The sequence below is a fragment of the Lissotriton helveticus genome, chromosome 7 (genome assembly GCF_964261635.1).
Source record: "Lissotriton helveticus chromosome 7, aLisHel1.1, whole genome shotgun sequence".
In the NCBI taxonomy this organism is placed as follows: domain Eukaryota; kingdom Metazoa; phylum Chordata; class Amphibia; order Caudata; family Salamandridae; genus Lissotriton; species Lissotriton helveticus.
The window spans coordinates 1,409,009,634-1,409,032,537 of record NC_136068.1 but is presented as its reverse complement, the minus strand read 5'-3'; the positions used below and the strand labels follow the sequence as shown (position 1 = coordinate 1,409,032,537).

At 44.9% G+C, this 22,904-nt stretch overlaps 1 protein-coding gene across 1 annotated transcript in view; it reads left to right on the top strand.

The window, feature by feature from the left end:
- DNAH9 (dynein axonemal heavy chain 9) overlaps positions 1-22,904 on the top strand; it is a 1,695,107-nt gene that overhangs the window by 1,186,408 nt on the left and 485,795 nt on the right. The window contains exon 59 of the mRNA XM_078654721.1: positions 6,502-6,624. Coding sequence (XP_078510847.1) covers positions 6,502-6,624 — 123 coding nt within the window. The remainder of the gene's footprint in view (positions 1-6,501; positions 6,625-22,904) is intronic.

Below are 22,904 nucleotides of genomic sequence, written 5' to 3'. Positions count from 1 at the left end.
AAGCAATCGCCACCCCAAACCTACACTAGCCAGCCTCTGGGCCTGCCCACCAGAAGGGAGCTCCTGTGTGCAGACAGCATCTCCTTTCTTGTGCCCTGGTTGATTACTGTCATAGCACTTTCTCACCTTTGAGGGATCAAAGAACCTACCAAACATTCCCAAAAAAAACCTCCCCTTAAAATTGAAGTGGGTTGCCCCGTTCAGGTTTTTGTGGGTCTTTTGAGGACCCCTTCTGTGTTCAACCTTCTTTCCCCTGGGGGGGCTGTCCTTCCTTCTTTTGATCACCCTCCTGGTGCTGATTTGAAACCCGGGTTCTCACTCACTCATCAGCTGCCCTGGCTAATTCCCCTGGAATAGACAGCTTAGATTCCACTAGGTACTGGTGTAACTTCTCTTGCACGCAATGAGTCAGTATGTGCTCCCTCATAAACACATTGTACAGCCCCTCATAGGTAGTTACTTGATTACCATCAATCCAGACTCCTAGTGCTTTTTCTGAGTGGTCCACAAAGGTGTTCCCTAATTTCACCCTGTACGGCTCTGGGTTCAAACCAAATTTCTCAATTAAATATCTTCTCATGTGGGTGTAGGATTTAGCTTCATCTCTAGGAGCAGGAGCTTATAGCTCCCATCTATAGGGATTAGTTCCCAGAAGAGTGAACCTCAATGCTCAGGGTGGACCTCCCTCTTTCTGAAGGGCCCTCTCCAATGCTGTGAGCCATTTGCCAATGTCGTCCCCCTGGCCTGGGATTAAACTCACTGCCCGGGGCATCTAAACCTCTTTTTCAATTTCACTGCCACCATTTTTGCACTCCACCACCCTTGCCCACTTCCTCTCAACGAAGTCTAGCTCTCTTTCCCTTAGGACTAGCTCCCTGACACTTAGGACCAGCTCCTTTTCCCTTAGGTACATCCCTGGCTCCTGTGTGTGAGAACCTCCCCCCCACCCCTAGCTGGATTGGCAAACCTAGCACTGAAAGCAAAGGAGGAGATATCATCATCACCCTCCATCTGGGTGATGTTGGGGGGTGAACCTTTCTCTCCCCTTCATTTTCTGAGGCTGACCTGGCCCAGGCCTACAGGGTGCTAACCAACTCTGCCATCCTAATCTTGTTAGTATCCGGTAGCTCCCTAGCCCTACACTGAACCCTAAGCTAAGCCACGATAAGTTTAGTCAGATCTGACTCCTTGGGATCCCTAGTTTTAGGTCTCAAAAAGTTTCAATCAGACTTAGAAGACATTTAGAAAAATTGAAACACTAGATCAAAAATCAGTTTAGTCCGATTTTCAAAAATTCAAAAATCAAAAGCTTTGTTCTAAGACAATTAAGTGGATTTTTAAAGATCTTAACTCAATTATGGTATGGTGTAATTTGAACCCAAGTCGGTATGCCACCACTGCCACCAAATATTGGAAAGTGGGTTATTGGTAGAGGTAAGTATGCACTAACCACTAGCAATAAGGCCACCAACAGAATACAAGGTATAACAAGCTCTCAGTAAATGAGTCCCTTGCTCAACCCTTGGCAGCTGGCTGCGTGCAGTCAGGCTTAACTTTGGAGACATGTATGTAAACATTTAAAAACACCTATACACTAAATAAATGAGACAAAAAAATAAAAATCCCACACCAATTTATAAAAATATTTTTTTTAAATGACAACAAAATGTCCAAATTCCAATGTAGGCAGATATTAATTTTTAAAGATGAATCACTTTATAATGGTTAAAAACATATATCACTCACTTGGGACATATGGTTGTGCTTGACTGGGACAAAGTCAAAATTTTACCTTAACACTTAAAAACTTTTCTGCAGCTTTTTCTTCTGATGTTGAGCAAGGCACTCCGACATGCCGGATTCGGTGCGGGTTCACCGACTTGAGTTTCTTTCAGGCCTCAGTCAAAACCTGGAAGTCTGGAACTTTCAGTGGGATGAACCTGAAATCCTGGCCGGGTCACAGTTGAAGGTGGCCGGTTGGACTATCGATGCCAAATCGGTCACTTTATGGAGCTTTTTTACAAAATTTCTCAAAACTATTCCAAATATCTGCAAGTCATTCCAGAAGGTCTCCTTGTAGGTTCAGAGTGTCCAAAACACCAATTTAAAGGTCTGGAATCTCCTAGATGGTCTTTGGGATGTCTGGACTACAATTCCCACAGTACACCTAGCCAAATCTTTAATGGTCCACAGGACACCCTCCAGGCTGTGGATTCTTGGTGGAGATGATGCAGGTGGGCTCTGTTAACCTATAGCTTGCAGGGAGTCTACTCCTTAATCCTTCTTGAAGCAAAGTACATTCCTCAGAGCTGTATTACCAGATTGTGCAGCAGGCGCACTCAGAGTACAGGTCTTTGGGTGCAGATCCAGATTCTGGCAGGGCAGTTCATCTTATCCTTTTTAGTTTCAGGCAGCAGATCTGAGAGGCTATGCTCTCTCATATTCATCCAGTGCTCTGAGCCAAAAAGTAGGAGGTGCAGGATGTTATCCAAAAGCATGACAGCTTCCTCAAAAGGGTGACATCTTCTAGTCCCACAAAGCACTACACTTCCAAAATCCAACATGGATGCTTTATCTCTGGAGGAGTTAGAACTGGCTAAACCAACCTACTGGTATGGCTCATTTACCTGAAACCTTCCCCTCCATACCCCTTCAAAATCCATTTTAGCCCTGCCATCTGGCAAGAGGTGGAGAGCCTGGCTGCCATTGCTTACTGTTCTGCTCTCTTATGAACCTCATGTTTATTACCCATCTCCCAGCCTGGCCTGATCTTTGCAGCTGCAAAACTACCTCCATTAGATAGCCTCTGCTCTGGCCAGGCCACTTATCACCTAATCAAAGCAGCCTGGCTAAGCCTGTTAGAGCTGACCAAATCAGGGGAGACTGCTAGAAGGCAGGATTTTGGCTCACAGAAACAAAAAATTATAATTATTTTTTCTGTACTAGTTATGACAAGTTCAACGATGAGAAGTTGTTGAATTTGCCAGTATGATTTTTTTAAGGCCTTGAATGACAATTCACTCCTTTACTAGTAATAGTTATTCTTTTTACTAGTAATAGTTATACTTAAATAACATATTGTAATGTTAGCCTATGGAGCTTACAATGGGGAAAATGAAATGGGCAGTTTTTCCTTAACCAGGGCATATACAAGACCCTATATAAGGTTCCTGACCCCCCTCCCCAAACATACTCCTGGGACACCTAAGGCAGACCTTGGGGGTGCCTAAGATGTAAAATAAGGTAGATTAACACTTTTGAAGTGCCCATACCACCAGAGTCGAAATTTCATACAATTAACTTTTAAAGACAATCTGCAAAGCAATGCTGCCTTTAAAATGACAGTAGGCATACATCAGTGCTCACATGCAAGTGCAGGGAATCTGCTGGGCCCTCTAAACCTCCAGGCCCTATTATATACTAGGGACCTATAGGTAATTTGAAACCCCTGCCCTATTTTTACTGAGGACTTATAGGGTCTGTCAGTGCCAGTTGTAATCAGACCAACTTACAATAACTGACTTCCCTGCAAGGCAGGGCTGCCTTTAGAAGTGACAGTGGGCCCACAGCTGCGCACACATTCAAGTGCAGGAAATCTGCAGTGCCTCTAAACCTCCATGCCCTATTATATACTTGGGACTTATAAGGTAGTTTGATCCTCCTGACCCTGTTATCTACTAGGGCCTTACAGGGGTCTGTCATTGCCAATGCAATCACATGCAAGTACCATATAACTTTTGTACTGGGCACTTGCACAGGGCCTGGTTAGCAGAGCACAGGGCACAGGCTGTGTTTAAAGTTAAATTGGAAGAAAATCAAACATCCATATCAGAGACAATCAGCACTTGCGAGGAAGTATTGTCACAAGGAAAATTTTGCCTGTTTGCGAAGAAAAAATTGTGCAAGTGCATAGACATTGTAGACCAATAATGAGGAAACATGCAAAACTATGTTTGCTTAATAAAACTTTGTACACCTTTATTCCCAGAGATTTCTTGTTTCTTGGAGCTCAACAAACCTAATAACCCTATTTACTCAGTCATGCAATCACATATTCATCCATTCATTTATCATTGCACTCTTTTGCTACCTGAGTTTGATAATTAGATGCATTATCTTGTTTTCTCATATGATTTACTGTTGATTACATCCTTTATCCACCAGACCAGAGTTAAAATGAACTAAGAGCTGCTCGTCAGATAACATAATAGATGAACATTTTTGATAATTGTTTTGTTCTGTGCAATACAGGAGTGAAGACCTTTGGAAAAGCTCTTTCATTGTTCCCCACACTGAAAATACTGCTTCCAAATTGGAATTTCAAACATTGCTCTAGTGTTGTTGGCTACCTAATCATCACAATCAACAAACATGTTTATATTTTACTGATTGCAGGATTTATCTATGTTTCTGGAATTAGTTTTTATGGAGATGCTCCTGACAAGTAAAGATTCAATGCAGTTTTTTTCAATCAGTTTGCATTCTGAGTTTCAAATTGCCATGGGGTGCATGTAGCTACAAAATAGAGATTGACATACTCCCCCACTTTTCAGAATTGCCTTTGTTTCTGAGGTTATTTGGGCCACATCACATGCTTCCTGCAAATGCAGCCTTCTAATGGTTCCGATCTGATAACAGGAACTCATTTTGGCTGTGCCATCATTTAGCAGAAACTGAGCTGATGCCTGGTCTCTGCTATTACTGCCTCATTTCTGGACTAGCTGGTTGGTTATAGAAGACATTTAAACATAGGAGTTAGACAAAAAATCTCACCCTGCTAATTCTGATATTCTTAAACAATTACATCTATTTGAGTTACTTTGTTATTTAATCTCAAAGAGATGTGAACTAACTAGAGCCAAAATAAGTGAATTTACAAGACCAAGATGTTAAATTACAGCTTCAGCGACTTATTGTTTGGGTGATCTTCACAGTGCCAAGCGATGTGCTTGCTATTGCATCTGTTCATATTCCTGGCATGTCAGTAGTAAGGTTTGGGGAAAACATTGTTCCTGTTTTTTGCTTCAACAATGAAAAAAATGTCCATAAGGAGAAATCCTTTCTCCTAAACCAACAGAATGATAGGTGTGTTTGGTGCTTAGTCCCTAATCTGCACACGAACTATAACAATTCCTAACATCTAAATTGCTAGGTTATGGTGGAAAAAAGGAAAGATAGCTAATCCTTCAGTAAACTGTAGTATAAAATATGTCCGCCTGGTGTTTTTTTGCTGTTGTATGTATTGTTCGACCCATTAATATCAACATACCCTGTTTTCACGTTCAGCATCTTCTGTGCACAGAACACTTTTTTTTCACAGTAGTATGGCGGAATGATGATTCTATAACCCACGCATGCCTTAACAACGCCGTCTTAACAAGGACAGCGTCTTTACCACTCATGGCTTTATAACAAATTTCATTGTAAAGGCATGATTGGTAAAGGTATATGCATGGTAAACATCACACCCAAGCCCCGCCGCCCGCTCTGAACCATCAAACCCAGCCCCTAGCCCTGAAATCTACCCGCCCCAGCACTAAAAACGACCCCCTTCCCCCATCCTGAGCCCTAACAACGATTTCCAGCCAAAAAAACGACCCCAACCCCAGCTCCCTGCCCTGAACCATAAAACTCAGCCCTAAAAATTACCCTGACCCCAGCCCCCCACCCTGTGCCTTAAAACCGCCCACTGCCCTAAAACCTACCCGACGACCCCCGGCCCTACTTACCAAGCAGCATCCATCCTGTTCCTCTCCCTGACCATCCGCTCTGCATCTAGAGCGCTGACTGCCTTAACCACGCCTATGCGTGGCTAAGGCATATGCGCGGTTAAGGCAAATGTTGTTCCGCTTGCGTTGAAACGGCACGCGTGGTTAAGCTTGCGTTGTAAATGCCGTTTCACTTTATTCACACCTGGGTTTAGCTTAAGTGTACGTAAGCTCTATGAATCAAACTGTAAGAATATGACCTTGATGTATGGAAGTAACTTCTCTTGTGTCTATAGAATGCACTGAATATGACGCAACATTCTCAGCCCCCTCTCCTGCGGATATTTGAAACAAAGCCCCTTGGGATTTAATGCCCCGAAGCAGAAAGAACATGAATTTATAGACTTTATGACCTAAAAGTATCTGCAGGATTGCGGTCTCCTGATGCCTAAAGTTCTTTAAAAATATAAGGAACAGAGTGTTCCCAGATCCTCCACCAGCGATGAGGTAAAGAGGCTGCACAATAGAAAGTCATTGTTACAGATAACTCATTTTTCATTGTGCCAATTAACCCGATATATTTGCACAGAGAAAAAAATACGTATTCAGAGTGCAGTTAATGAAGGTGTCTGTTCTACATTTAGTTCTCTTTCTAAAAGTAGTAATGTGATTGTGTATAGTAGAGCCCGAAAAAAAATATGTATGTGTACTTAGGACCCGCATTAAGTACTGTTTTCAAATATGCATGGTGCCACAGCTCGAGTAAATATGTTCTTCCTGTTTCATATTCTAGATACTTTTGATGAGTAAAGAAATAAACATGGTTGAGCTGGATTTCCTTCTTCGGTACCCTGCACAGCCAGGCCTAACAAGCCCCGTTGATTTCCTGTCCAATCAGTCCTGGGGCGGCATTAAGGTAAGCAGTGTTCTAAAGGCTGTTCCTGGTTACTTTCTAAGCAATGGATTTTCGTTAAAAATGAGATGATGCTTTAACGTTCTCCTTCTTAATATAGCTATTGCTGACCTTTGCAAGGCTTGAAACCTAGAAATGCTATTGAGTGCCGTGGTGAGATTGTGGGTGTGACTGACTTAGCGGATACTTCGAGTTAGGGTTAACATTCCTGAAATCAGTCCTGTAAGCCAATTAATGTACTCCCTTAGCCCTCATCTGTGTATCTAACATCTTTTTCACATATTGCTCACTTTTAACATATGATCTGTAGAGATGTCTTCCCTTTTTATTCAGCAGATTGAAAACTAATTTAAAACCTAGGGGCCAAGCTATTTCACGTTCGCAAACAGACCAATTATCAGAATTGGCCTTTTTGCAAATGCAACAAAGGCTTTTCCTATGTATCAAACCCTATTTTGTGATTCAGTAACATGTTATTGAATCACAAAATGGGTTTGCGATTGGTATTCTGTAGAGGCGTATTTAGGGAGTCACTTCCCAAATACCGAATTGCAGCAGTATGTATGAATGTTTTGTGACTGTGAAAGCGGTCTCAAAACATCACATTTTACCACCAACTTCAGGTTGGTGGTAACCCATTCACAAATTCCTTTGGAAATGGTGGCGAAAACTTTTTTAAGAACAGGCAGTGGTCCAAAGCTTTAAGTAAAATTGCCTGCATTAAAAAAAAAAAGATTGCTTGATTGAAAAGCAATCACAGACATGGTGGTCTGCTGACCCTAGAAGGCCACCATCCCAGTGACTTTAGTGTTTCCAAGGGAGTCGTAAATTGTGACCTACCTCGTTAATATTAATGAGGTAGGTCAATTTGTAACCCCGTTGGAATCGCTAAATTAAACTTTATGAATTTCATACATTAGGAATAGCGATTAGCTACTTGCGATTCACAGAAAATCGCCATTAGGTAATCACTATTCCTAATGTTGGTACATGTGGTCTCTACTTTCTAATGTGTAATTCCTCATGCAGATGTCATACAAGAAACCCTGCACAGGTGCTAGAGTGGATCCATGAGCGTTTTTAGCAATTTAAAGTCACCAGTGCCAGGTGGCCTTGGCCAATGTCAACAACAGTGTCACCTGTCTTCATCAAAGTGATGTGACAGCATTCACATGGCATCATTAGCGCCAATGAGGTCCATGTGTTTTTTCTGCACTTCCTCAAATGTGGGATCTGGGGCCGCACACATTTTTTCTTTTGTATTGTTGATTGTTCATACTATACCTTCATTTTTAAGGAAATGCGACCACCAATATTTAAGTGTAATTGGTTCTTGTGGAAAGACCATGAGACAACATCATGTAACCTGTGCCATTGAAAGCATATCAAAGTGTTTTGTGAGAGGGAAGCAAATCTTTCTCATGGTATCCACAGAGAATATGTTAAGGACCTCATTGAGATCAAAGACTTATTCTCTGTCTTAGTATAGGCATGTGGAAATTGTATAGCGCTATTATTAGATTTGGGGGTCTCTAGTTGGCACAGGTAGGTACTTGTGACAAATAGGAACCCTTGTCTCTAGTCCGGGTAAAGGGGATACACTCCTAAAATAACTCCTGCTCATCCCCTTGGTAGCTTGGCACGAGCAGACAGGCTTTTCTCAGAGGCAGTGTGTAAAGCATTTGTGACCACATACAGTAACCCAGTGACTACACACTACAGATGGACACCACACAAGGTTTTATATAAAAAATAAGTATACTTTATATAGATTTACCACAAGACCATAAACGACATACACAATACTGTTACTTTAAGATGGTAGTTTTAGCTTAGTTCAGTTCAGTTCTTAAGATGCAACACTTTGCGTCAATGTACCTTACGATGCGTTGCGCTTCCACGACAAGCAATGTCGCAGCGATGGAAATGCGGCAAAGTTCCGGTGCAAAGAAATAAACATGTGAAGATCTTTCAGAAGTGGCACGCTTCTCCGAGGATACGAGGAGTCTCGATTCAATGTGTCAGCTGCAGCGGCGACACCCTTGTTCCGTGATGCGACAGCAACAGCTTCAGCTGCAACACTCTTCTCTGGCGTTGCTAGAAGCTTCCGCACGATGCGACAACTACAGCGGCGACATCCAAGATGCGACAGCAGCAGCTCCAATGGCGGCGCGCTTCTCCGGGGATGCGAGGCGCTGTTCTCGATGCGGTGTAATATGACAGCTACAGTGCCGACATCCACAATGCGACGGCTGCAACAGCGACGGCGAAACGCTTCTCCCTTGTTGTGAGACTCTTTTCCTGATGCGGTGTAATACGACAGCTACAGCGGCGACACCTTCTCTTGGAGTTGTGATGGCAGCAGCAGCCACGGCGACACGCTTCCCCTTCGTTGCGAGATGCTTCTCTCGATGCGGTGCAATACGACAACTACAGCACCAACATTCACGATGCGACGGCAGCAGCAGCGACGGCGACACACTTCTTCCTTGTTGAGTCGCGCTTCCAGCTCCTTGCCACGCGCAGTCCCTCAGAAGGCCCAAAACAGCAGCAGGTACTTCCAAAAGAACTCTGGGGAGCTGGGGAGTTGAAGTCTGTTGTCCCTGAGACTTCAGCAGGAGGCAAGCTCTTTTCCAAGCCCTTGGAGATCCTTCACAAGTTGAAAGTAAAGCGCACAAAGTCCTTTCTCCTCTCTTTGGCAGTCAGGCAACCACTGCAGGCCAATCCCCTAAGCAGCACTTCAGCTTAGGAATAGTCTCTCCTCAGTTTCTTCCGGTTCCTCTCTTCAGGAGAGGTTTCTTCTTGTAGTCCAAAAGTGATCTAATTTCATGAGATCAGGGTCCCAATATTTATACCCCAAATCCTTTGTTCTCTGAGGGGAGAGGGGCCTTTGCCCAGTCCAAACCAGTTCTGAAGCACTCTGTTTACCAGACTTCTCCTTTCCTTTCACACTGCAGGGCAGAAATATCAGACGCCCCACAGGAGGTGGAGCCAGCATTGTGGAAGGCAAGTCCAGCCCTGGAGCACTTTGTTTACAGGACTCCTTCTCTTCTTTCAGTGTGCAGGGCAGAGACATTAGCCGCACCCCAGGAGGTGGAGCCAGCATTGGGGAAGGCAGGCACAGCCCTATTCAAGGTTCAGGTGCAACTCCTCCCTCCCATCTAGATGCAGATCTCTGTATTCACCACTGGGCTGACTCATCCTGTCTCTTCGAATCCCTCGGCCCTGTCACTAACAGACTCCAGACAAGGAATACACAACCTAGCAGAGGCAGGCTTGAAAGGTTAGGCAAGAAAATACCTACTTTCTAAAAGTGGTATTTTCAAACACAGAATGTTAAAACCAACTTCACTAAAATATGCATTTTATCATTCTGAGTCCCAGGCATACTAAACTCGAATTTCCACCATGTTCTCTGAGTCAGTTAGGATTATAAAATGTAATAATTCTAACAGTCCATTCTGGCCTATGGAGAGCAGGTAGCCTTGCAATAGTGAAAAAAGAAAATGGCTGCAATTCACTATTAGGACATGCCACACACACTTACAATGCACCCTGCCCTTGGGCCTACTATAGAGGTGACTGATATGAAGAAAAGGGAAGGTTTAGGGACTGGCAAGTGGGTGCACTTGCCCAGTCAGTGTGAAAGTACCAGACTGCACACAGGCTCTGCAATGGCAGAACGTAGACACATTTTTACAAGGCTGCTTCTGTGGGTGGCACAACTAGTGCTGCAAGCCCACCAGTGGCATTTGGGTTTACACGCTCTGGGCACACTCAGTGCACTAGACTAGGGTCTGACAAGTAAACCAAATAGCCGAACATGGAACCACTGATTAATACATCAATTTACAGTAGGGAGCACTTGCACTGTGGCACTGGACAGCAGCGGCACAGTGCCCAACGCATCTAACACCAGCAAAAATACATGAGGCAACAGTAAAAATGGAAGGGAGACCCACGCCAACAGTGCCAGGTCTAACAGCTATCCTATCCAAAAGGAAGCCAAGCACTGTATAGGGCAAAAGACAAGGATACTTTAAATATATGATTGGAGAGGTAGCTGGTTTGTGGGCTGATAACTGCATCATGTTGTAATGTTCTTTAAAGAAGTGAGTCTTCATGTCTTTCCTGAATTAGAGCAGGCATATTGTTCCAGATTTTAGTGCACAATTTGGAGCATGTTGAGGTCAGTCAAGTTGTGGCTTGTGATTGTATTACTTCAGGCCCAGAATGAAACTTCGAGGGATGTAGAATGCACTTCGAGGTAGTATTTGTGGAGTCTGGGAGGTGCAGGGCATGTCTGTTCTACCATCCAGATGCTAGAGTGTGAGGGCTTGAACAACAGCTCTGTAGTCACTTTCTCAGAGGAACCGTTTCACTTTCTTCTTTAAAGATTGCGGGTACCAGGCCGTCTTTGTTTTCTTGGCAAATTGTTCCTTGAGGATGAGGCTGGTGTACCCAGTTAATCCAAGTGACTTGGCATTGAGTGTAAGTTGGCATTTGAGGCCATCAAGGTTTAGCCAGGTTTGTTTAATTTGTTGCTGTTGTCCTGGCAAATTACAGGAATTGTGTCTTGGTAGGCTTCAGGTTCAGGTCAGTGCTGGATAGCCAGTTCTGGATAAATCAATCAGTCAGGAGGTTTAAAGCGTGCTACTCATCCGTGAGGGTCTCAAGGAGCTGGGGGAAGAGGAGGGGTGCAGCTCCGATTCAGCCGAGAATTCAGGTCTTGAGGCTCTTCCTAAAGGTGTGCAGAGTAGGAGAGCATCTGATGTTGACTGGGAGCTCTTCCACCCACTGCGGATGCGTGGGGTTTCTGCTAGGCAGAGGTTGGCAGAGTGGAGGTTCCTTTTGGGTACGTGGAAGGAGATTCATTCATTAAGGTATTAGGTCCAGTGTTGTGGAGGTATTTGTAGGCATGGGTGTGTAGCTTGAAGGTAACTATCTTCTCAACGGGGTGCCAGTGGAGATCTTGCAGGTGTTGGGTGATATGCTCGTGTTGTGAGATGCCGAGGACAAATGTGGCTGCAGAGGTCTGGAGTTTGTGTAGCAGGGATTTGTTGATTCCAGCATTAAGGGCATTTCCGTAGACCAGTCTGCTAGTTATTAGTATGTGGGTGACGGTCTTTCTGGGGGGATCCACTTGAAGGTCTTGTGGAGGGTGTTGAAGCAGATGAATGTGATGCGTTGATCTGTCAGGTCATGGTGAGGGAGGAGTCGAGTATGATGCTGAGGTTCAGGGCGTGGTCCGTGGGGGTGGGGGTGTTGGCAAGGGTGGTGGGCCACCAAGAGTTGTCCTTGTCTTCTCTGAGTTGAGTTTCAAATAGCTGCTGCTCATCCAAGCTGCAACGTCTTTCATTCATTCTTGGAAGCTGAGTCTGGTGGTTTCAGGGTCCTTCATGAGAAAGAGGATGAGCTGGGTGTTGTCCACGTAGAAAACTATGCTGAGTCCATGCTGTTTGACGATGGCAGCAAAGGGGGCCATATAGATGTTGAAGAGCGTGTGACTGAGCGATGATCCTTGGGGTACAGCGCAGTGGACCTCTGTCGGTTCGGAGAGGAAAGGTGGGAGTCTGATCCTTTGGGTTTTGCCGGCGAGGAAGGAGCAGAGCAAGTTGAGGGCGGTTCCCTGTATGCCGGCGTCATGGAATCTGGCTGCGAGAGTGCAATGGGAGATGGTGTTGAAGGCTGCAGAGAGGTCCAGTAGGATGAGGGCTGCGGTGTGGCCTTGGTCTAGGAGTGTACGGATGTCATCTGTGGTGGTGAGGAGGGTGGTCTCGGTGCTGTGGTTACTGCAGAATCTGGACTGGGAGGAGCCGAGGGTGGCGTTCTCGTCGACAAAGTTTGTCAGCTGGGCATTGGCGAGCTTCTCAGTGACTTTGGCTGCGAAGGGAAGGAGAGAGATGGGTCAGTAGTTCTTCAGGTCCGTCGAGTCTGCAGATGGTTGCTTGAGGAAATGCTTAACTTCTGCATGTTTCCAGTCGTTGGGGAAAGTGCCGGATTCGAGGGAGTCGTGATGATGCATCATAGCTCGGGCGCTATGGCGATGGCTGCTCTGTGGAAGATGTGCGGCGTGCAGGGGTCCATGGGGACTCCTGAGCGAGTGCTCTTCATCGTGTGGTGATATCTTCACTGGTAACCGGGATGTAGGCAGTGATGGTGGGCTGGCTGTAATCGCTGGAGGGAAGGGTGGTTTCTGGAGTCTGTTCGATGAAATTGTCGTAGAGGACCTTAATTTTCAGATGGAAGTAGGAGCCAAGCTTGTTGCAGAGGTCCTGGGAGGGGGTGATGTTCATTGCTTCGCTGGGGGGTTTGGTGAATTCCTGGATGATGCTGAAGAGTTCCTTAGAGTTGCTGGAGTTGGTGAGGATCTTGTTCTGGATGAAGGTCCTTTTGGTGGATCTGAGGCGTTGGTGGTATTCTGTCATGGCGTTCTTGCTGGTGGTGCAGTCTTCCGAGGATTTGCTGTTTCTCCAGTTTTCAGTGGTTAATTTGTAATATAAAAAGTTCCAGGGCTCTCCTCAGGAAGCAGCACTAACAGGAGAAATATGCTGGTGCAAACTGCCTCTTGACTGGAGCCCCATCACTTATTAGTCTGGAGAGGATTTGGCCTAATGGCTAGAGCTTCCGATTTTGAAGCTGGGGAACCGGGTTCGACTCTCAGCGTGGCTCAACATTCTGTGATTTTGGGGAAAAACGCCTGCCTTCCAAATGAGTGTGCCCTTAATTGGTGGTGTAAGCTCTGGTGCTGAGGACTAGATGCCGGTGCTGAGCACCGGATAGCACCAGCTCAAATTAAGCACTGCCAGTTCTTCTCGAGACATCTGCAGGTGCGTCTGGATTCTTGGAGGTCGGCGGTGAACCAGGTGGCCTTCCTGGGGTGCTGTCTGTTGGGGTTACATAGGGGTGCTAGCTTGTCTGAGCAGTTGGTGATCCATCTGTGGAGTTCTTTGGCTGCGAGGTTGGTGTTGGTTGAGGTGGAGGGGGCATCGCAGTTGAGGGTGGAGTTGATCTGCTCCTCGGTGACCAGTTTCTTTGCGGCGGTCAGGTTGCATATTTGGGTGCGGTGAGTTTGTTGACGTGGAAGTGTACGCTGTGGTGGTCCATCCAGGGGGGTTGCATGGTGTGGCTGGAGTGGACATTTTTACCTCCTGCGACGATGGTGTTGAGGCTGTGTCCTGCCTTGTGGGTGGGTTTGGCAATGAGCTGTTTCAGTCCGAGGTTGGTGACGTTGTCCAGGAGGGTGGCGGAGTTGGGGTCGCTGAGGTTGTCGAGGTGGAATTTAACGTCTCCGATGAGCATGTAGTTCATGGAGGCGATGGTGTGGGGCGCAATGAGGTCGGCAATGGTAGTAGTGAACACGGTTCGAGGTCTGGGAGGTGTTTGGTGGTGGGTGGGCTGTCGCTTGTGCTAGAGGTGGAGAGTCGGAGGGAGCTCTTGTGTGCGATGGCGAGTCCTCCCCATGGGTGGTTTTTGCAGTCCTTCCTCTGGATCTTGTATCCGTCAGGGATGGCGGTGGCGATGTCGGGAGCGGATGTGGAGTTGGTCCATGTTTCTGTGAAGAAGGCAATGTCTGGCAAGATGGTGTCGAGGAGGTCCCAGATCTCTAGGGCATGTTTGTGCAAGGAGCACACGTTGAGGAGGATGCACCTCAGGGCTTCGGGGGTGCCGGCGTCTGGCGTGGGGATGACGGCTGTCGGGGTGCGGAGGGTGGTGAAAGTATGGTGGCAGTATCGGCAGGAGAACTGGCCGTGGGTGGTGTTAGGCATGGACAGCTGGCAGTAGTTTTTCCTTCAGGAGATGAGTGCAAGGAGGGCAGCTGAGTCATAGCAGTGGGTGGTCGGAGATCCATGGTCCCTGGCACTGGTCGCGGTTGGGTCGCAGACAGGCGCAGATGGGCTTTGTGAGTGGCACGGCCGTGCAGCGGCCGACATTAAATAGGGAAGGGGGAGGGAAGAGCAGCTGGGAGGTGGGAGCTGGAAAAGGCAGGGGAGAGGGGCTGAGAGGGCAGCAGCTGCAAAAACAGGCACGGGGAAAATACAGGTACAATTACAATACAAATACAGATACAAAATAAAGGCACAATAACAGAACGGGCATGGAGGAGAAAACAGGTACAATTACAATATAGATATGAAATAAAGACATAATAACAGAATGGGCACGGAGGAGTAAACAGGTACAATTACAATACAAATATGAAATAAAGGCACAATAACAGAAGACAGAGAACAGCAACAAAAGACAGAAAACTACCACAGGAAACAAAACACAAAGCCTGACAACAGCAGACCAGCAGAAGAGCAAGGCTCTCCCACTGGACCACCAGGGATGAGACGCAGGCAGGATCCTGCGGGTGGAGGAGGGCCTCAAACACCTACCTTAGCAAGGCAGCAGCAGTGGCGCACCAGCTGAGCTGCTGGAGGAGAGAGCAGGTCTCTGACCAGGAGGTCAGAGGTCTTGACCTCAGTGGTAAAGTGCAGACAGTGTTTGAGGTGTAGGATGTATGGAGTGCAGGAGCCTTTCAAGTAGAGTTGTACATTATTAGCATTAGCATTAGCATATTGGTTAACTGTGATACTTTTAGATACTTTTATAGGTGAATAAGCCCCAAGGTGCTCCATGTAGAGGTTAAAAATGACAGTGAACAGTATGGAACACTCAGGAACTCTGTAGGTGATAGAAGTAGTGCTTTAGGACTAGAGTAGTAGTTCTTCAGAAAGGAGACATACGAAGCATAACAAAACACAGCAGCATACATCATTGTCCCACCATGTGAGGAAATTTAAAAAGGGGAAATGCTTTCATCGTCAGCTTCAGAACTAGTTTCTCAATTGCAACCCATAACTTCACAGGTGGGCTTCTGAATTGCTGGGCACTCTTCCTCTCAGATTTTGAACGTTCATTAGGCAATGCAGAGCTTTTTTGTGAATTCTTCCTCAGATGTGGTGCTAGTTATTGTACATATCCTTGATAGAGTGATGACTAAATTTATTTCAGTGCATTTCATACTAATGCAATGTGATTTGAACTTTCGATTACCTCAACAGATGACTCAACTTTTGAAACCTTTGCATAACATTTTATTTAAATATCATCATCAGAGTATCTTTATTCGATTAAAGGAATAATAAAAGAAAAAACAAGTCATACAATGTTCAAAAACTTCCAAACCATAAAATATGTTCACAGTTATAGATTGCCAATGTATACAACGTTACATTTGTGCAAATATGCAATACGAATGTAAAGTGCAATCAGATCAGTGCAAAAAAGAACACATTCATTACGTCCGTTATAATAATATTAACAGTTATAAGTGACCAATTCATGGAACATAACATTTGTGCGAATGCGCAGAGTCCGGACTAAAGTGCACAAACCATTAAAATGAAAAATACAATTCAGTGTATAAAATACAGTGCCTTTTTACCAAAATGATTTTCCCAGATTTACTGGGAATATATTTCATAATAAAATATAAATACTATATACACTAAAAAATAATCAACTATGAAAAAGGTACTTGTTTAATATTTCCAAATCTACTATTACAAAATCCTAATTAAAATTCAAACCCCTCTTCATTCTAATATAGTTAGCAGCCAATAAGAATCTCGAAACTCAAAAAACAACAAACTGGGTATTATCTGTTTTTAGAATGCGTAACATATCCATATATCTTCTCACATCCATTTTCCTTCCCAACAGTGCAATCCATTTCTGTCTAGCTTTCATATAGGTAGGGCAAAATAGAAGAACATGTGCTATACTTTCCTTTGTAGACAACTGACACAATGTACACTTGTTGTCTTCCTCCCCGTTGCCAGGCATTCCCCACTTGGCTGTAAAAGATCTAACACGAAGAGTCCCGTACCTAAATTTTAGATACAATATTTTTGCAAGTTGAGGTTCTATTTTATCAAGAAAAACCTCAAAACAAGGGACGGGTTTAACCAACAGGTAATCATTCGTGAGTGGGCCAGCGCTGCTGTTCTATACTACTTTTAATACAGCCTGGCTCCAAAAAATACTCTTAAGTTCATTTCTTGAACTAAGAGTCAATTTTTCTGGGTGGAGCCAGAACTCACTAAGCCCCAGGTCTATTAGCCATCTACGTATGTTGACCAACCAAGGGAAGGTTACATGTATGTCAAGTGCAATGAGTTCTTTTAGTGCCTGCCTATCAGTAAAACGGTGATCAGTAGCCCATAACCTATTCCAATATAATAGGGTCATCAAAACTGCTCTGTCCTCAATACGTTTTAACCCCAGATCATATACATATGGAATCATCGGGGTATTTTGGGGCAAGGGGATCATTGCTCTTAAGACCCTATTTTCTCCCGTAGTAATTAAGGAAGTTTGCTCCCCACCCCATAACTCAGAGCCATAGAGGGCGATGGTTTGAGCCTTCGTTTTCTATACCTCCAATGCCGGAGTGATGGATTTGGTGTAAGTGGCATGGAGTTTTTTCAGGATGGGCACTGAATTTTGCCTTAGAATCGTCCCTGATTTTCTAATATGGGGACGCCATGAAAGCTTAGAATCTAGGGTCACTCCTAAGTAAACAAAATTATCAACCCTCTCTATTACTGCACCATTAAGTGTGATACTATATTTAAAACGTTTATGGGGCCTGATACACATGTATTTAGTTTTTGAGGGATTTATTTCCAGACCCTTTTCTGTACAGTAATCATACAGCTTATTAAGGAGGTTCTGCAATCCCCTGGGGGTTTGTGAAAGCAGGATAGTATCATCCGCAAAAGTCAGGGCACACACGTGGGAACCACCTATCTTGGGTGAGTCATGATTTGAATTCAGTAAGGAGTCCACCATATCATTGATGTAAAGGAGGAACAAGGTTGGCGCCAGGACGCACCCCTGGCGCACTCCTCTCCTCACCGTGATCTCCTCCATTAGTTCCCCGCCTAGCCCCCAGCAGACTTTTGCTAAGTTATTTTCATGAAGTCTTATCAGTTGCACCAGGATGTTTTTGGGTACACCGTGTTTTAACAGGTTTACCCACAGCAGATCTCTTGGAACTAAATCAAAAGCAGCCTTAAAATCAATGAAGGCCACATACAAATTACCCGATCTTAATTTAGTGTATTTCCAGGTAATGGTTAGCAACCTAAACACCTGGTCTATGGTGCTGGTTCTTTTTCTGTACCCAGCCTGATAAGGGGATAGTATATCATTATCTGTTAACCAGTCGTTTAACCTTTCCAAAATCTGCTTTGAGTATATTTTTTGGGTAATATCTTTTAGACTGATAGGCCTGTAATTGGCGGGATTGTCCCTACAACCCTTCTTATATATAGGGACAATCACCGCCCCCTTCCATGAAGCAGGGATGGGCTGACCACTACTTATTGCGTTACATAATAAATTCATGAACGGTGCCCATACATCTGGGTCATGTCTAAAAAGATCTCCCGGAACATTGTCGGGCCCTGGAGCTTTCGATGCCTTAATTGATACTACAGCCTGCTTAGTTTCTATAATAGAAAAATATAGTGGAGCAATCTCTTCAGATTTTAACAGCTCACTAATTATGCCTAAATTCTAATTTGATGTAGAATCCACAAGTGCATATAAGTCTGCAAAATGATTAAACCAGGTGGTAGGGGCCAGATGATAATCCTGGGCTGGTTTACTTGTTGCAGTTTGCAATGATCCGCCAGAATAGTGAGTGATCGCTTACCCTTGCTGCGGCTATCAAATCTTACCAGCCTGCATCTTCCCATCGTTTAACGTTCTAACATTAAGATCCGGCTATAATTTTTCCTCGCTTGCCTGATTGAAACTGGTTCTTTAGAACGCAGTATTTTAATTAGGTCTTTTTTGGCTATTCTGCACGCTTCATTAAACCAGGGGTTAGCTAGTTTCAACTTGTTCTTAGGAGAAGGTTTTCCCATTGCTGCTCTGGTGAGAAAGGGTTCAATTTTTTCCACTAGCATTGATTGGATTTGAGTAATTAAAATAGGATTTAGATTGTCACAGGAAAGAAAAAGAGATAAGAGATCACTAAAAATATTATAAATAGAAGTCAACGGTTCAATTTTCCCTAGAAATATTGGCCATCTGACGGTCCGCCTATTATTACATAACATGGGCTGTGGTACCTGCGGGCCTGGACTAGTCTGGAACTGAAAGTGTTTAGCTTCTAAAATTAGGCAAAAGGGGAAGTGGTCACTTTTCCTCCTTTCCTCTTCTCTGAAATCAATCACATGCCCCCAGTGAGTAGCGCTTATCATAATATAATCTATTGTGAGGGCGCCTGACCCCTAGTAAAGTTATTTGTTCGCACAATATCGGAGGGGCACCTACCATTACACACCCATTAGCCTTTTTCTACGGTAAAATTGAAAATATGGAGGGCTGAAACAGTACACCATGCTCGTTTCTCAATACTTAGCTGCGGGATACCTAATGCTTGGTCTTCTTCCTCCGTTATGGTTTCCATACCCCTTAGAGGTTCGTAACAACAATTAAAATCACAGCCAATTACAATAGGACCGTCATTGGTAGTAGAATCGATAATCCAACTTAATTGTGTGATTAGCGGTGCTTCCTTAGAAAGGTCACGTGGTCTTATAAAAAATAAAAAAGTAAAAGTGTAGAATTATTAGGGAATTTTAAGTATAATCCCTGAATATCACGTGAACCAGTCAATATATCGTCTATTTCAGCATTTACTTGGTTCCTAATCCAAATTAAGAGCCCACCTGAAGGTCTGCCTTTTTTGAGGTGGGTTGCCTCAATGCTAAGTGTTCGATAACCCACCTTTTATAAAGGTTCCAAGGCCCACGTCTCTTGGAAGAGGCATATATCTAACTTTTCTATATGACTTTGCCAATCAGGTTCCAAGAGTTTTTTTGTGAGGCCTGCTATATGCCAAGACAACATTTTTATATTACTTATTTTAGAAGCACTATCCTTTGCAATAGTCTGCTAGCTTTCCGTGAGGGTATTACATTTTAAATTAGAACTATCTATCAATCCCCCCTCTGGATCCTCGTGGGCATTTTGTTCGTAGGGACTTTCTTCCCCTTGGGTCTCATCAGGGTAATACTGATCCCCAAGGTTTACCAGTATAAGGTTGACAATCACTTTTAGTCATTCTACTGCTTCAAGATCGCTTTGCAAATTCGATGTGATCGCTGAGCTGATTGGAATAACCTTTGTCACCATGGGGTTCATTCGAGGGCCAGCATTGAGCACAGTTGCTTTATTTTGTCTAATCCCCATCTTTGAATCAAAAAGTGCATGGGTTCTTAAATTAAAGGTTATCAAATTCTCAGCTATTACCTTCTTACCTTCGATTAAAAAGTTACCATGATATCATCTAAATCCCCTCCTTCTTGCTGCAGCTGTTCAATATTTTTAATGTCAGATTTAATTATAGAAAGGCAGTGCCCTTCTCACTTGTGGGCATGTTATTAGTAAGCATTTCTATCATTCTTTTGATCACACTGACCTCTTCTTCGACCCTAGTTAGTTTATGAGTCAATGCAAATATTAAACTGTGTGTGTCAACAAGATGTGAGTGTGATGGGGGATGTGATACAAGAGGGTAAATTAAGCTCCCGTTAGGTATTTGTCCGCCCCCCGGCAGAGCCCTGGGCATGTTTCTAGGTTTTCTGCTAGAGCCGAGTATCTATTTGAGCATTCAATCGTTATATTTTCGTCTTGGGTGACAGTGTCAGTAGCCTGTTCATGCGCTGTTTCTTTACTTATAACATTAAGTTTGCTGGTTGGAATAAGTACGTTTTGCTGTGATGGGGCTGCTGCTACAGGGAGAGAATCCTTTCCTGCTGTCTGGTGGACTATAACTGTACCACTATCGGCTTCCCTACTTAGAGGTTTATTCTTCTTGCAGTAATAAGACATTTTATTTCTGCCTCTAGTGTTGGGTTCCTTGCCATCAGCTAGCATATTCTCAACCTCTTCAATGAGGTTGTCAATGTCTGTTAATGTGCAGTTCTCTGCTGCAGATTTTGGTAGCTTCTGGGTCCTTGGGACTTTTTCCCTACCAGTAGTTGTTTCTACAGATTTTCTTTTCCCCATCTCTAATGTTCTTCCAAGAGGAGTAATCCGGTCTGTAGTGGGAATACAAAGATGCTAATCGTGCAAGAACCACAGCCACTATTAACTAGTGTGTATATTATAACCCAAAACTCCTAGCCACAAATAGCTAGAACTTTCACAGAAAATTACACTTAACGAGTGCGCAGTAATACCTGTGTAAAACTGTTAAAACTTCTCAGCACATTTCTTCCTACTAATGACCCCGCTAAATAACTATAATAGCCTCAGCTTATCCGGGAGTAGCCCACAGTGTTAAAAGGGGGGTGACGCTACCAACCAGAATATAAAATCCTTAAGTATTGCCCGGCGGTGTCGCCTCTTAAACCCACAAAGAAGTTAAACTATTGAAGAGGCAGGCGCTGGAGACTGGAAGACAGGAAACAAGGTTTTTATTCTCTCCGGAGGAGAACACGGCATATTAGACAGCAGGTATCGTTCTGAGGTGCTCTGTCTGCATCTCTGAGGCCTGGCCTCTTATACATAAGTTAATCACTTTATTGCATGAAACACATTCTCGTTAATCCTTTGATGTACGGAAAGACATCCTCGGAACCTCCCCTTCAGGCCCGTTCCCACACATAGTTACAGTTGAAGTCCCCACCCCGGTCACAACAGGTGATGATCATCGCGCAGCTGGATATTCCGCCGATTCACGGAATGTGTGGGGTTCGATCGGATCTCGTAGGGTGGGGGCTTTGATCGACCCGAGGGCCCTTTAATGGGAGGAAACTTCCTACTGTACTGGGGGCAATAAACAGTATCCGCAGAGCCAGGTGGTGGCCTGGGAACAAGGAAGACAAACGGGCACACAGGAAAAGGGGTTTGTATCAAAGGGCCTGGGACCATGAAAGGAATGAAGGGAGGTGTCATGCTGGGAACAGGATGGGATTCCGAGGCAGAGCTGCGCTGAAGAGGGGTTTATGATCTGAGGCATGTGAGGGCGAGGGGGTTGTCGGCGTGCGGGGGGGATGCCTGCGAGGCTAGGAGAGGGAGAGAGACGCGCTGGCTATCAGCAAGGGGCAGGGAAGCCATGGTGTTCAAAATGGCGGCTGTTTACGTGCACGAAAAAGGGTTCGAGAAGAGCAAGAGGGCGCCGATAATGTTGACGGTTTCAGCCTAACTTTCAACAGTCCTCCCTTTTCAACATATCTAGCCAACTTGCTTACTCAATGTCAATTTTCATCAAATTCCTAACCTCGGCATCATACAATGCTCTCATGTGTTCGCTTCCAGAGTCCACAGTTTTGGGGAAAATACAACTTGCACATAAAGAACACAGAGGTGGCAGACATTGAATTAGATAGCATAGACCACATATTACAACTGCAGGAATCAGGATAATGGTGAGCAGTCTCCAGCCCCAGTTCTTAACGGTGTCCCAGAACCAACCACCAAGCGACCATTCTTCTTGTTCTTGGTGGACTTCTGAAGAGAGTCTGTGAAGATGTTCAATGGCTTTGTACACTGAGGGTGAGTTGTCCGGTATGTATGTACAACAGCTGGACCCAATAATGCGGCATGCTCCTCCACGGTCCGCCAGAACCACATCTAGAACAAGGCGGTTCTGAAGAGCCACCAGACGGACCGCTTGGAGTTCAGCAGTGTTGTTAGCAAAGATACCAGCTGTGATGTTCATGGTTGTCTCAACTGCCTGAGTCAGATGTCGGATGGCACGGCTGTTTGCCATCGGGCCCCAGAGGGGGACGAGTCCTTTCATAGCATCGAGGAACTGCGCTCCCGTTGAGTCGGCTTGCTCAATGTCTTTGGCTCGTTTTTGTCTATGGTGATTCGCTGGTGCCACATAAGTCGGGGGAAGGACGAAGGAGATGAAACAAGTGCCCCCCCAGCCTTTGGGGAGCCAGGTGTAGGCTTTTGTGCCGCAGACGAAATACATGTTTGGGGACGACACAAAGGAAGGTGGGTCCGTGGAATCCAAAGTTCTGGTAAAGCGGCAAGCGCTGCGGCCCACCAGCTGCGTCCCAAGTCCTTCTACACACATGTGGCCTGTGACGTTGATGACCGATAGGGCCACAGTCAGAGTGGCAGCCGTTCGTTTCCGCAGATAGGAGAAGGTGGGTCTGGTTGGATTGTTGAACACCTGCATTTCGATTCGTTCTTTAGCCGGGATGTCCATTTGGATTGAGTCGTTGGAGGTCTGCGGGCAGAAGTGTATCTTCGTTTTGTTT